The 15,779-nt window shown below is 42.2% G+C and overlaps 1 protein-coding gene across 6 annotated transcripts in view; it reads left to right on the top strand.

Annotated features, from left to right (window-relative positions):
- The window catches only part of NAXD (NAD(P)HX dehydratase), a 49,326-nt gene that overhangs the window by 16,209 nt on the left and 17,338 nt on the right, over positions 1-15,779 (top strand). For all 6 annotated transcript variants that reach the window (XM_040537035.1, XM_040537020.1, XM_040537007.1 and 3 more), the window contains one exon: positions 6,456-6,564. In XM_040537035.1, coding sequence (XP_040392969.1) covers positions 6,456-6,564 — 109 coding nt within the window. The remainder of the gene's footprint in view (positions 1-6,455; positions 6,565-15,779) is intronic.

Raw genomic sequence — 15,779 nt, forward strand, 5'->3', positions numbered from 1 at the left:
AATTGCATCCAGCCAACTTCACACCACTGTCATCACTGAGATTGACTCTGCCTGATGGAGGTGCTTGGATCCCGTGAGTTGATCATGGGATCAGTGAGGTTTCCTAGAACAAGCACTTATTTCCAGTTCTATTCAAGGGGCTGAGAGATGCTGTCTGAAAAGTTTGGGCTTCTGGAAACTTGGAGTTAATTTACAAGAACGATAATTTAAACATCGAGAAATACAGCTACTCTGGGAATATATGATTATTTTAATTTTATGCTCATGTTTTGCACTGTTTGGTTTCGCTTGTAATTCCTTTGACCTAACCTTTGGAGAATAATCTCTCTCCCTATCTTATTTGCCCATTTTCCAATAATGACTTCACCCGAGGTTTACCACAATAGTTAATAATTAGCTTTCCAAGATAACTACCTAAATTCTAGAGCTACACATTATGTCCCGTCTTTTGCTCTTTTGATGTACTGTATAACATGACAGGATCTAAATGTCAGCAGGTCTAGCATTTGATTCGCGTTAATATAATTACCTGCAGAGCTTGGACAAACAAAACCAAAACTCTTTCATCCTCAGATCAGAGACTTTTTCTCATCTTTGAAGATAAGACTCCAGGTTGGCTTTTGAAACTGCCCACTTAAAATGTCTTTGTCTGAGTTTACATAACAGACTTTTGCAATGATACATTTTAATGCATTTGGAGTTGGGCTCAATCATTCCAAGTGTGCACTGATAATGAGCAGAATTTAAAAAGTATCTTCTCCGCTGAGGAGCCATATAGTTGATCGGGTGACAGCAGTTGTGTCCCTTGACCTTCTCTGGCAGGAGGTCCCACTGGTTGGCATTTTACCAAGTCCAAACCTAAGATTTCTCAGATTACCTAGGTGGTTCCACCTGCCTAAAACAAATGTGAAAAGCTGCTGTCTTGCTGCCTCCTGTACGTGCTGTCATTTGTGGTTATCTCCTGTTTCCGTAGCTCCCAGTTATACCCGTGCTGACTTTGCTTCAGTTTCTTGTTTCTGTGTAAAATTTGACAAGGCTGCACCTTTTCATCGTTGTTCCTTTTCCCTCTTCTAGAAAGCAATGACAGTAACTGTCATTCATGGGGAAAGCTGCTGTGTTTAGACCTTTCTCTGATAATTTAAAGCTATTGCCTTGACAGCTTTTGATCACTCGGTGAAAGCCACTCTTTGAATAAAATACAGCACACAGCAAAATTCTTTTTGTTTTGGGGGGCAGGAGAGGGGAGTTATGTTTCAGGCCCTAGCTGTCAAGTGTTCTCCAACTCTGGACAGTGACCAGCTAGAGTAGACTTTCAAGCAGATGGTGACTATCAAATATCTGTTACAAACTGCTCTGGAAGATGTTTAGAAACTGTGGGTGATCTTAGGGCAATAGTCACCATCTATTTTCAGGCTCTTTGTTTTTTTTGGAAAGGTTATTACAGCGAGCTTTCACCAAGATAAAGATCTACAGAACTGTCTTATTTCAAATTTTATTGTGTGATAGTGAAATACAGAAGAGTCCTGAAGAGCCAAAAGCTTAAAGTTTCTATTTTTCTTATTAGCAGTTCAAAACTAAAAGATATAAAGGCTGTGAGGCTATGCATTTAGATAAGAGGCAACAAGGAGACTTCGCAGTACTGAATCTAGCAATTACTGTCATATGCACTGTAACGAAACCGGTGTACTTCTCGTATGTAAAAATAATTTGAGTGGGAAGCCAAGAAGAAGTTTTTTCAGCATGTACTGATTTTAGTTTGGTAGAAGTTATCTAAAGCTACCAGTAATTCACACACACACACAAAAAATTGTCCTCACCATTTCAGAGACTAGGTGGTGTTTTAATTTGAAGGGAAACTATTACCTTTTTAGGATTTTCCATGAAAGTTATGTTCTGAAGGCAGAGAAAAGAGCAAAAAGATAAACATGTAAGATTCTGAACACCATGCCTTGGTCCTGTCCATGGAGGTGGTTCAAGGAAGGCAAATGATAAAGCTGTTGTGTCTCCCTTCCCAAGAGACTGCAGTCTTCTCCGCATGAACTGAGCGAGGCTTTGTGTCTCTCCTCAGCCTCTCACTAGCAGCCAAGGAAAGTTTGATCAGAGAAACACGTGTGGGGCCCTTTTTCACAGTGTGCCCCACTGTGAGACTGTAGGATTGCTTATTTATTTACCTCTGCTTCGACTAATGGACGATGTGTAAAGTTGATTGTTTGACAGGAGGTTATCTTTCTGACACTCGACACTAGCTTTAGACTCTTCCTCGCCTACTGGCCTTCACAGGAATTAGATGGCTTAAGCAAGCTTCGTCTGTTTGCCTGAAAAACAATAATTCTGTTGTCTTGCAGATGTTATTTTCGTGTTTATGCTGCGGTAGTCCTTTTCTGTATGCAGTCAGAGCTTTATCAGTTGTTCTCCAGACAAGCTAAGATTTTGACAAAGCTTTGGGGTTTTGGAAGGCTGTTGGTTAGTTGCTTGCTTGAACAACAGTGAGCTGTCATAATCTAGATTTCCTGCGAAATGTTGTCTGACAACATTTCACGTAATAGTGGTTAGCTGGAAATTAGGTAGCTCTTTGAAGATCTGTTCATTGCCTGCAAATCTACAACTGTGGTCTGTCACCAGAATATTTTATTGCACGCATCTGCACAGTGCTATTGTAGTTCTCCATCCGTGTTTACTGGTGTAACTGCTTCAGTTCAGCTTCCTAAATTATTCCCATTGTGTAAGATTACTTTTATTTTGGGAAATAAAAGACGAGAAAATTGGAAAATAAACAGGACAAGAGGCAGTGGGCACAAACTGAAACCCAAGAGGTTCCATCAAGACACCAGGCAGCACCTCTGTGCTGTGTGAGCGCTGGCACAGGCTGCCCAGGGAGGCTGTGGGGTCTCCTCCTTGGAGGCCTTCAAAAGCCGCCTGGAGATGGGCCTGGGTTCCTTTCGCTTGAGCAGGGGTTGGACTAGATGTCCTCCACAGGTCCCATCCAGCCTCAGCCAGTCTGTAGTTCTGTGAAACCCTAACTTTTGGTTAATCAAAGTCTTGATCAGGGAAAATAACAGCTCTTTCTCTCACTCTTTTCAGAAGTTCAAATGCTGTTTTCTTGGGGCCTTGCAAAAGATCTTCTGACTACTTTTATATTAGTATTAGCTTTGCTCTTCGGAATAGGAGTATTGCCTTTGTGATTCTTATTTTGGAAAAAATCCATGTTTCTTTATCTTATGGCTCTGCACCCCCTAAAGACAATACTCGTCTTGTTTACTCAATCCCTCTCTATCCAAGCCTGAAGATTACATCTCTTTTGATCAAGGGGACATCATCTTTATACCTCGTACCTTTACAGATACTTTAAAAAAAATGGTGCTAATTTAAGTTGTGTGTGCATGTCTTTGGCAGTGGAGGCGATAATTAAATGGAGTGGTTCGAAATCAGGTTAGGAATCAGGCGGAGCAATTGGCATGAATGGACAAAGGAAGTAGCAGTTATTTTTGTGAGCACAGTACGCAGCGAACAGCTGAGGGTATGATTTGTGTTTTGTGCTGGTACTTCTGAAATATTTTGTATTTGTTTGTTTTTTAATCCCCAGAGAAACAAGAATACATGTTGGTTTTGTCTGCAGTAGTAAACTAAACAGAGCCAAGGCATATTTATTCCCAGTTATCTGAGCATTATTATCCATACTGCCAAATTATCCAAATGATCCTGGGCAAGGTTTTGGCCCACGCCATGTAGCATTTCCTAAGCAACTTCTTCCTTTGCTGAGGAATTACTACAGTCCAGGGGCTGTGCCTGGTAGGCAGCTTGGTTGTTAACCCTGCTCTGAAGCCTTACAGTGTAGGGGCCATTTGACTTCTGCGTCAGAAAACCAATCTTGGGAATGTTTAAATATTGTGCGTAGACTGTAGCTGTTAAGAGCTGAAAGAGTTTCTGTTTGTGCTACGTCCTGTGGTCAGGAAAGTTGGAGATGATTCCCATTCATCATCTTCCTGAAGAAAGTTACACGGTGGTCATTTTTACTCAATCAGCTTTAAAATATTACTACTTTGATGTCTGTGTGTGGGACTAAGCTGTAACCTGATGTGATAAGCCCTTCCACTTTCAGACAAGCAGAGTCAGGAGAGTTTATAAGGTGTCCTTAGGTGCGTAATTGCAGCTGTTGTGAGCAACCGGTACCTTGAAGTGAGGTTGGTGTGATGCTACTTGGAGGCAGTATTCGTTCTGCTTCCTTTTATAAAGAATAAAAATCCATCAGATATTTTTCAGCATGTTTTTAATAGCTGATTTTGCAATGTAATAGTCATTATCACCATTTTGAATCTCTTGGCCCTTCATGTGCCTTGGGTTGCTTCTCGATGCGGAATTGCGAAGGAGTTATGTGAAACGTAATGTTTGTAAAATGCTTTGAAGATGAAAAGCTCTAGAGTAGGTTTCTATTATTATTACCAGGGGCAGAGTGAGCAGGAGTGGCTTCGTGTTGGACTGTTCATTTCCCAAGAGATGGCTTTGTTTTGAAGAGCGTACATTATCGGTTGGGTTGGAGACCAAACTATCTTATTTGAAGTCTGAATATAAAGAAACTAGTAAACTTTCTACCTTGAGATTATTTGCATGAGAAAGTTTATTATTTGCAGAGGAAATTTTGGTACAATCTTCGCTCTATTTAAAGTAACGTTTATTTTGTGTACTTGTCTTCCGCTATCCAGAGCTGGTTTGAATCCAGTCCTCTCAAACATCCTTACCAGGAAAGCAGGGTTTTGCTATAGATTACCTCTCCTGGTCTAAAGCTAAAACCAGTTTCAATATGTAATATATAAATAAAAATGCGTTCAGAAATGCTGACACTTACTAGAATTTGGTTCAAAGACAGGTTTTCAAATGTTCTACCTACCACATATTAAGAAAAGAAAAAGGGACTTTTTTGATACGTGTGTTAAATATTGATTGAAATACTTGTGTTTTCAGCCTGTATTGACATCAGGTGGTTGTAGGAAGGAGTAGGGGCCAGTGATTCGGACATCCTCAAGCCGCTGCTGTGTCCCTGTGGCCTAGAGGATGAGGGGGAGCCGTGCGGCTCCAGCAGAAATTCGACTTCAGCTCACTTAGCGGGGAAGCTGCTTCAGGGTCACCTGAAGGGACACGTGTCATCACGTGGCTCACCGTCCCCCTTGCCCTTGCCGTGGGCCGTCACTTCCACCCCGCAGAGCTGTTCTGACAGAGCCGTGTCCCGTGGCGTCAGCCCCGGGCGCCGCCGGGGATTTGTGAAGCGGCCCTTGGTGGTGGCGAGGCCTTTGGGCCGCGGCCAGGCGTGAGCAGGCCGCCTCGCTTGTGCAGCTGCACGAGCTTCTGGCTCCTGCCTGGCACTTGCAGAAATCGCTGTGGAATTTGCTGATTCTGCCAGACCCGGGCTAAACACTTGTTCCCGAGTGGTGTGTCCCAGCGGTACAGCTGTCGGTTATGAAAAACATGCAGGGGCTTTTATCCGCAATAACAGAGCTCTGTCGAAGTATCGCAGGCTGAAAATATCCTGAGTAGTGCTGTTGTGTAGCACCTCCTTGCTTGGCGTGCAGGGAGCTTTTGCCCCCCGTGCTTGGGTTAAAATGTTCATCTGTTATCAGCCACTTGTGCCGGAGGTGGGGAGGGAGGCTAAACTTCCCCTCCGTATTGACAGTAAGGATTTACTGACATTGTCCAGCTGTGCTTTCAAAATGTTCTGACCTATTTACACAACAAAACCGATCCAAACAAAATAAACGTTTCTGGTGAGCTGCTGAATGCTGGCTTGCAGCGGTTGCGTTTGGCAGTGGGTATTCGTGTCGTTTTTCCAACACAGGCAAAACCTAAACACTACAGAGATCTTAAACATTACAACCCCATGATACCCGTAGTGAACAGCTTCCTGCGTCTCTTGCCTTTTGGGGAAAGGGGACAGTTTGGCTGCAATTCAGTTGGAACAGATGCTTATGAAACAACAGACAAAAAAAGCACACGAGTAGATTTATCATTTTGCCATACAGAATAATAAATTGCATAATTTCCAGCAAGCTGCAGTATACACTTGTGAGATGGTGGATCTCTCTCCAAGGTGTAATCTCTACAGGGAAACATTAAATAGGGAACTGTGACAGACTGTAACAACTGTTGATTCCCTGCCCTTTTCTTCTATTTTTTTTTCTTTTAATATTTTGTAATAGCTTTAGGGGATACTTGTAATTATTTCCTCATTTTTATGTGGTATCCCTTAAGGAATGAATTGAGAGAAATGTTTCATTTTAGCTATTTGGACAACCATGCCATATTTCCTGGGCTACAAATGTTTGGTAATTTGAAGGATAAAATTGCCTGACACTCAGGATATGAGAGAGCTCTTTCTGTCTTGCACCTGGAACTCAGATTTTGAGAATACTAAAATGAACCCTTTTTGAACATGCCTTTTTTTGTTTTCCCCTGATTTTGTTTAGTGATAGTCCGAATGCTGTCTATGAGGTGGAGAAGTGGTTACCACGACTGCACTCAGTTGTCATAGGACCTGGCTTAGGTAGAGATGAAGTTCTACTTGAGAACGCAAAGGTAATATGTTTCCTGCTATTTTATTCTATGTCTTCATGCTGAACTTTATTAACCAATTCCATATCTATGTGATTACACTGATGTTTCTGGTTAACAACTAACAAATTAAGTAAAATTGTTGCAATATATTTCCATGATTGAAAGGGGGGGGCTCTGTGATAAAATACTTTCTGTAGTTCGTTCTTACTTACTTCTTTAAGAAGGCTATATATTTATTTTTTATGAGTGGTTAGTATTTATTGTAGCAATTATAATTTAAAGGGAAGAGTTTAATTGGATATTGTTGACAGAAAATTGCAGATGTTAATTATGGTCTTCATTATTAAAATGAAGAGTGATACTTTACGTTCAGGCACCCACATAGTTGTTTTGATTTGCTTCTGTTTTGATTGTGAAAGTTGCTAATTAAGAAATAGATGTTGGCACCTCTGAAGGGCTCTGTGTTTTCTTAGGTGCCGAGCACCTGTACTGTAAGAACCTAAATATGAATTTCAGTTCTAATTTTAGGAGCTGTGTTTGGCAGCTTGTGAAAGGAGAGGAACCAAAGAACAGGGACTGTGTCCCCTTGCAATAAGAAATAATAGTCTTAATTATAAAATGTTGCAGATTTCTACTCTGGATAAAGAAGTAATCCTATTTTCTGTCAAGTCTTAGTGGAAAGCTGAAAACAGGAGCTTAGATAGCTCTGTGCTCTAACTAATAGGCACTTACACAGTCATCCAGACGATGTCTTGTATTACTGCCAATAGATCTCTGCATGTTCAAAGTACGTATTTCACTTTGTACAAAATTAGAGTGACATTACTGTAAAAAAGAATTCTGAGGACTATTACTGAATTAATCAGTGGTATTAACAAGTGCAATTAATAGAAATTACGGAAATGTTGACAGTTGCACAGTGAAATTACAAATCAGAGAAGGCAAGAGACTGGAGACCACACGATCCAAGACATTCAGAATACCTTGGGATTGATGGAGGGCATTTTTGCTAGGCTTTTGTTAGAGAAAGTTGCTGTTGTAGTTCTTCACTACTTTAATTCTCCTTCTGCTTTCAAAAAATGTTTGTTTTATGATATAGAGGTGCAAAACTAAAAAAAAAAACAAAAAAAAAACAACACCAAAAACATGACTTTGGAGAGTGGCAATAAAGAAAATTATTACAGCTGATGAAGAAATCAAATTTGATGCTGAATGTAAACTTTCAACAAAGATGTTTTTTGAAATCTTTCTTTAGAATTCTTTTTGCAGGAAAAAAAAAAGATTTGAGCAATGATTTTTCCTTTTTGTTTTATTTTTACTTTTTTTTTTCCTAGAGGAAATTAAAGAAAAGAAAATAAGGCTTTGTTTAGAATATCTAAAAGATCTAACATAAGCTTCTTCAGTCCATCTGGGCTTTCTAAATATCTGTCATGTTCTTATCTGTAAGATATTACGTGGAAGATTCCTTTATTTTTTTTTTCTTCATTGCTAAAAATAATTTTTGCTTTCTTAGTGAATTACAATCATACTTTTACTTCAGCCTGGGTGTCCTGTTTGAGCTTTCTTGAAGTTAAAGAAATAAACTCAGCCAATGAAGACAAGCTGTTTGGAAGTTCTTCCATGCTAGGGCCGTGTTTATGCGAGCTGTAGATCTGACCTTGTTAATTTCAAGCCACATTAAAGCTCAAGTTCTTTGTCTTTGCTATAATTATGTAAGTGTTCATTAGTTATTCAGTTGTGTTGTGTTTCTTTTTTTTAATCCAGCAACCATAATCTTCTAAATTCTTCATTCATCCAAAAGCTTTAAGAAGTGCATGTAATTGGGGACAAGTGAACTCTGGTTACCTGCTTGAGGAGGGCTGGTGTTTCTCTGTGCTGAGGAAAGGCTGAGCCTCCCTCTTGCTTCAACAGTGAATTTTAAGCTTTGTATCACTCTTCACCTTCCAAAAAACAAGCAAGTGATGATAGCGTTGCTATTTTAAACTCTTCTAAGGGGCTGACTGGGTATATAATTTTCTCTCTTCTCTTTAAGCTAACCTCAGCGTGCTGTCATTTGAATACAGGGCTGAGATGCAGATTAGTGTCTGCTTTTGTTTCAGGGGTTTGTATCAGAGTGGCGGTGACAACGGGAGGAGGCTTCTCCTCTTCCTCATTCTGCCCCGTTAAAGTGATGAGGCCTAGTCGTCTGTCACCTCTCTGATGCTGTTCTTGTTTGGGTCTTGTCGGAACTGTGCCAGCACGTTGCCAACGAGTGTGCTTGTCCAAACAGTCATGTGTTTGGGCTGCTTTTCTCTTCCGAGCATTGAGAAATCAAGGCACTAAGGCAGCGACCTGCAGTTTCTGGTATATGGCCGGAGGACAGTGATTTTTGTCATGGAATAGCCCTAGTGCTTGCTGACCAGGTGGTGCATCTTCTCATTCAGGACCCTTTGTTCTCTTGGTGACCCTATGATGTTGTCTGCCTCCTTCATGCTTAGTGCCTGCAGTGTGTGCCTGCAGTGTGGCATTTCAGGCCTTTTCAACAGTCTGATGGAAAAGAAGCGCCTTGTGATTGGTTTCCTCCTACTTTTTTCTTGAGTGTAGTGGTGCTCTGAATACGTACTTGTAGGCTTCCTGTGATTGTCTGGTTTCGGCTGTAATTCCATCCACAAGTCCTGTTAAAAGAAGCTAACTCAACAAGTTTTATCCCCCCCTCTCTTGTATGAGCCTGTGCTAAAACCCTCACACACTGTTCCTCAGTTGCCTGGGTGAGATCTGATGTTCTGTCAGAGCTTCCTAGTTACAGGTTTGCAGGACCAGGAGCTGCAGGTTCAGAAAAATCTGCTAAAAAAAGCTTTTGTTGGGTCCTTTTTTGTTGTTTGGATCCCATGCAGGTGTGGCAGCTCTAGACTTGGCATGATTAGACCTTCCATCTCTGGAGCAAATAAGCATTCCAGGCTATTCTCCAGAAAGAGAAAGGAACAAAAAATCATTTCTGCTCCACACCTCAGCTTTGGAGCATCCAGGTTGAATCTTCTCTGCTCCCCATTCTGCTTCAGTCTTCAGTAGTGCTGTTTCCACATTTTGTGTGGAGCTTGGCTACCACAGCCAGCTTCCATGTAGGCAATCCCAGGCCATCTGTTTTTCATTGTCCGTGGTTGATCCTGGCCAATGGCGACACTACCACTGCTTCTTTGTGTTCACCTCAGCTGGTATGCAAGCTGGTGGTGGTTTAGACTCTGTTGAGACAGAGTTCAGCTGTCATGTGCAGACAAGGCCAAGGTTCCTGGGATTGTCCTCAGTCACTGCTTAGAGGCAGCATATTTCCAAAGCTATTGTCTGTTCACCTTTTATTTCACACAGAAGAGGTGTTGTGCCCGTATTGTATGTCCCCACCACAGAGCGCTTTCTTCAGCCGTTTCAGGGATGATGATTGCACTTCTGGTCTTACTCTGATGTGATTTTTTTGTAGCCTCTAGTTTGGAACGAAGGGAATTCTCACCTGTACCATCAACCAAGTTCCTGTCTTCCAGGATGATGAGTGCAGTTCCTCAGAAGAATTGGGAAAGGAGTCCTATATTCCTTGCAGAGCCCTTTGGGAGGGTAGATGATACTCCCTAATGCTTCAGGTTGTTCCTGTATTCTGCCTGCTGCCTGGCAATCAGGAAGTTATGGGCTTAGCTGTTCCTATATCAGTTTCCAACCTCTTGTCATCTCCTTTCCCCTTCTCCTCCTGGCATGAATGCAGAGCAAAGAAAAGCATTCAGCCTTGTGAAGAGCCTTATCCTTAATCGAAGCGTGACTTTGACGTTGAAATCATCTTTCGTTGTCACTGGGTTCATTGCCTCTTTCCCTGAACTGGTAGCAGTGAATCCTGCATTCGGCCACTCCGGTCTTCCTGTGTTTTGTCTTGCAGCAGCAAAGGTAGATGGCTGTTTTCAGCAGAGCGTGCTTGCTTTCCTCCTGCAGGAGAGGTAATGATTAATAGCAAGATCAACTGGGTTCTCAAAATGCACGCTTGTTCCTCTTACTCAATTCTCAGTCTTCGTTTTAGCTCCAAGAAAATGTTCTGAATACCAGCCTGGGTTCTTCTTTTGACTGAGGCCCTGCCCAGCTGCCGTTTCTGCCCATTGCTGTTGGTAGATAATACTTCTGTTCCTCTCCCCCCAGCCCCCTTACCCCAAGATGAGGGCTTGAGCTCCTGAGGCTCCTGGGACAGTCATTCAGATATTATTTTCTCCTTGAAGATCTCTGCTATCTGCTAGGATATAAATTTCAGAAAGCTCCTCTTCCACCCCTCTTGAATCAGTAGCTAGTTAAGGTTGCATGGAAATGTCTTGCCTTTAATTACTTCTAGCAAGGATTGAGAGAGGTTTGGGTCATTGTCATGGGTCCCCTCCATGGAGTGTACCCAGAGAGTCCATTGGAAGCTTTCCCTTTTAGGTGGATTCTCAGTCCCACCTCAAACGAGGTATTGGCCTTTCTGCCTTTGTTTTTTGTTGATGTGGATTAATTTCCCCCCTTCGGGCCTCATGCCTTCAGGATTTACTCACCACTTCACAGCCATAATAGATGGTAAGAAAGGGACCAGATGCTTCAGTATGCTATATCTGCACTGGTTTTTACAAGCTCAAAAGGACTACAGAGTATGGAGCCACCTTCTGTCGTCAGAGCAGTCTGGTAAAGCTAAATCTGCCTCCATGGGCTTTGAGAAGCAATTTCCTCTTGATATTTGAGCAGATACCTAAACACACTGGGTTCTGTTTGTATTTATTAAAAGGCATCTGAGAAGCACCCCAGGCTAATGCTGCGGTTGTCAGATCAGTGTCGTCTGTGATACCTACCTCTGTGTATGAGTGTGAACAACAGGATGCGTTACTCTTTGGGAACACCGCTCGTGTGGACTCAAATTAGCAGAAAAATTATTTACCAGGAACTTAGTTTTTCGCTACATGTAACATGAGCACGTGCTTCCCGCCCTGTTTATGTCATCTGCAAAATCCTCTGGAGATTCCTGCTGTGGGGATTCAGCAGTTCGTAGGGAACTTGAGTAGCACCGAGGACGTGCAGCTTTCTTTCTCCTGCCCTCAGCTAGGAGGAGACGAGGTGGATGGAGTCTTATGCCTGTGATACTGCAGAGACAAAAAACAGAGGGCGTGTGTGTGCACCCATTGTGAAAATGTATCTGTAAATCATGTATTTTTCTCAGCCCCCGCCCAACCCCTAAGACGGATGCATATCCTCCACGTAGTATCCGGTGAGAAAATACTCTCTAACTAGCCAAGAGTCTTTGCTTTCAGACAGCCTGGTGAGAGTCAGAATTCATGGAGATCTTCACCTAAGGTGAGGCAGCTCCTGGGATATGATGCGGTTGGTTTTGGTGCAGATAAAGCTTGGGAAGGCCAGCTCTAAGCAGAAAAACGCTGTTGGTTACGCTGAGCAGTACTGCTGCTTATGCTCAGAACTATTAGTATTCTGTGGCTTCCTCACAAATGTCTTGATTAGAAGAACAGTGTTTGAAAATATGCTAACAGGACCTTAAATACAGGTTTATGCAGCTTGCAAGCAGAATTTATTTTCTAATATATGTAATGGGTCTTGATGAAAGTCATTCACGGTGAAGTGGGATGTTTATTTGCTTTCTGTGTGCAGGCTTATATTGTTGTTTAACTTGATTTTGATTCCTAAAAGCATTTGTAAGCAAAATGCTGGTACTTAAACCTTTTCAACTTTCTGAACAGGATTCAGCTAAGAAGGCTAAAAAGAAATTGGCAGTGATAAATTCTGCAGTTCAACTTAAGTTTATTTGTTTCTTTTTAAGACAAAATGCCAACAGCTCACCATGAATATCCCAAGCCAAATTTAACATTAACATAACCAACCATAAATTGGAAACCTTAAAGAGTTTGCTGTGGGAGTGTAAATGTTCAGTGGATGAGACAGCACGTGAAAACTCAGTGCATTTATTTATTCTGATTTACCATTCTTACTTTGGATTGAAGTAAGCAGGATTATTGCTTAAACTGGATTTGGATGGGTTTAGGGACAGGAATACATAAATGCAGCTTCCCAAGTGGTATCTAGTTGTGCATGAATTCGCAAGGGCGGGTTCTGCATAGCTGGGATAGCACTTCAGAGGCTTTTGCTTTGTTTTCTTGTGTTTCTTCTTGTGTTCAGACATGATGTTCGATTATGTCACTTCTTTTAAAATTTGACATATGATTGAGGCAGACATTAAGCTGCAGTTTTCTTCCAAGTCAGCAACTGATCTGCTTTGAATTCAAACAGAGAATCCAGAAGTGGATCACTCTTATCTTTTTTTTTTTTAATGTGGAACAGAACAGTTTTGATTAGCCAACATCTTACAGGATTTTCAGCTTTGTTAGTTGCAACAGCAGCTTTTAACATTTCCCAAAGCACCTGATGAGGTACTGGGGTACTCTTTAGAGTTGTTTTCACCGTCTGCCTGGCTTAAAAGAAATACTTTCCTGTGCACCTGAAAATTGATTTTGGAAAAGAGGGCCTAGCATATGATAATACAGGTAAAAGACGAAAGACCCAGTTAAATTGAATTTAGCAGAAACCATGAGATAAAGATGCTATTTGTGTCAAAGAAGGGATATTTGTCTCTGTTATATGATTCATTCAGGTGGCCTGAGTTGTGGTTAGTAGTTAATCATTTTGTACGTAAGCTTTGAGAGCTTAAAATGATTAATGAGCTAGTGATAGTTACGCATACAGAAATCTATAAAGTAAAACTGAAGCAATTAAGCTAGCTAAAGGTAGTTTATATAGATGTTGGCTACAAAGTGAGATTCTGATTGACGATGCTGAATTTTGAAAGGAGGATGAATTCTTGCATCACTTTGTGGATGACACAAAGGTGACAATGCAAAGAGCCTCAAGCAGAGGAACTCCAGTTTTAACGATTTTCAAAACCTTCTGTATCAAATCCCCTCTCTTTAGGGAAGCTTCTTTCCCACCTCCCCCCCAGCAACCGTGGCTGTAGCCTTGAGCACAGCTTGGACTTGGAATATGTGTCTGCCTCTAGCTGTGCAAGATTACACACTCGTGCTTGCCAAGCCCATTTTCCAAGCCTCTCTGCCACAGAGCTGCATCCTGACCTCTGTGCAGCCGAGGCCATGCTAACTCTGCATTATTCCAGGTTTGAAGCAAGGAACACAGAAATGTTTCCTCAGGTTTTTAGTGCCTCTCTGTAGGAGTTGGCGTGCAGTGTGCTGGGGTGGGACTTGTTTTTAACTCCCGGGCACCTTGGTGAGAGGTGGGGGCTGCAGAAACATTTCCAGCTGCAGTATTTACAGGGAAATTTCTGTCTATTTCTTCCTTTGTGTCTCTTTCTCCCGGGCAAAACTATGGATTTGGGCTTGCTGGATGAGAGTAGGTAGGGTCCACGTGGAAAATACAAGGAAATAGAGAAGGCATTTCAACAGCAGTTTCCAAGGCTTGGAAGGCAGTAGCAACTTCCAGTGGTGTTTTATTTGTAAAGGGAGCTGCTATTCCTTTTTGATCATTTATGGTTGTACAAGACATAACCAGTGCCAGGTTCTGCCCTTTTGCATGTCTCTGCCGCTCCAGAAGCTAGGAATTGTTGCTGCCTCGAGTCTGGCTACTCCAGCTTAGTTGGACAGTCCAGTGTAGTCAGGTCAGTAGCACGTACTGCAAAACCAGTCGCCTGGTTTTTAGCCAGTACTTCAGAAGTGGTATTTGAGCTTTTAAAGAATGGGCCTCCAGTCTCATCTCTCTTAGAAATCTGGTTATTGACAAGTTGTAGGCATGCAAGCAGTTGTTTAGAGGATCTCACCTGCTTAACAGCGCTCCTAAGACGTTTTGTCTTTACTTTGGAGCATCTAGCAAAAAATTTCACAACATACTTGGCATTTGCAGATTGCACTAGCATATGTTTTGGTGGGCTGAGAGCAAGATTATGCTGCTTACTGAAGCGTTTGGATGTCGTCGTGGTCAGTGCTATCCAGCATGCTGAGTCTTGAACTTCTTTTTGAACACGTGGGTAAGGAATTTAGCCAAGAGTGAGCCAAGACGTGACTCTTTTGCAGGGACCTAGGAAATGCAGCGTTCGTTGCTGGTGTCAGTAAAGGAAACCTTGCCCACAATATCTCTCCTGTGCAAGGCAGAAAGATGACTGTGATGTATCCTTAGTGAAAATTAATTGTTGTTGTGGGGTAGATGTTGAGTCATATGCTGCTTTTGTGGTTTTCTGTTTATTTCATTAAAATTCAATCTTCTGTTAAAACCATTGGCTCCAATTTCCTGATTCTTCCCTTTGCAAATACCGAATGCCAAGGTTATTGTGCGGCTAAACCAGTTCATCAGGAAAACCACAAGTAGCGATACGGCTGACAGTATGTCGAAAATCATTGCAGGCATTCTGCTGCCAATCCACATCTAATTAAAAAAGCTGGAAAACACATTTAAGTCAGGTGTAGGCAAAACAATGCATAATTGTCTTTTCCAAGGAGCCGTGGAGGGCCGGGTTGTACACTGTTTTAATCAGGCAGAGTAAATAGGACGTGTATGTATGCTATTGCTGGTTTGTGGGCTTGCAGGGAGGTGTCCAGACTGCAGAGTTCTGCAAGAAGCTGTGGAGGCTCACCTGGACTGTGCTGCCTGGTGCCTTCTCCGTGCGCAGCAGGACTACAAAGCTCAGTATCTCTGACAAAAGGCTGTCCAAAATCCCCAAAGTGTTAGGGCTCTCTATATGAAAGGTGAAGATTGAAATTCGGGCCTCACTGAATATCACAGAGGAGGGGTCTGGGTTTCAGTCTCTGATATCTTGGCTAACCCAGTTGGCCGTAGGCTGTGAAGCTGGACGACGGCAGCACATCGCTTTTGCTTCTCCTTGTTGTCCTCTCTGCTTCGTGACCAGTGCCAAGGTTGCCCTGTCAGGCCAGTCCTTCATTTTGGGTGTCCCTGAGCGCTTATGAGACCCCAAGTGAAGGGCGTGCTCCTGCCCTCTTCTGCACCAAGCTGAACCACTGGTTTTGCAGCATAGTAGGTTCTGTGTAAGGAAATGTAGTCCATTGGAATATCTTGGAGCTAGAATCTCCAAAATCTTAATGCTCAAAACGCCATTTGAGGGGAAGGGGCAATGTCTTGGTTTTGTCATTGATACCTGTATGCGATGCTGTTTAATTATGTGACTGGCGTTTGGAAACCTGCCCTAACTTGATATCAGGTGCATTCTTGGTGACATTTCGTAGTAGTTTTAATTAGCAATG

The sequence above is a fragment of the Cygnus olor genome, chromosome 1 (genome assembly GCF_009769625.2).
Source record: "Cygnus olor isolate bCygOlo1 chromosome 1, bCygOlo1.pri.v2, whole genome shotgun sequence".
In the NCBI taxonomy this organism is placed as follows: domain Eukaryota; kingdom Metazoa; phylum Chordata; class Aves; order Anseriformes; family Anatidae; genus Cygnus; species Cygnus olor.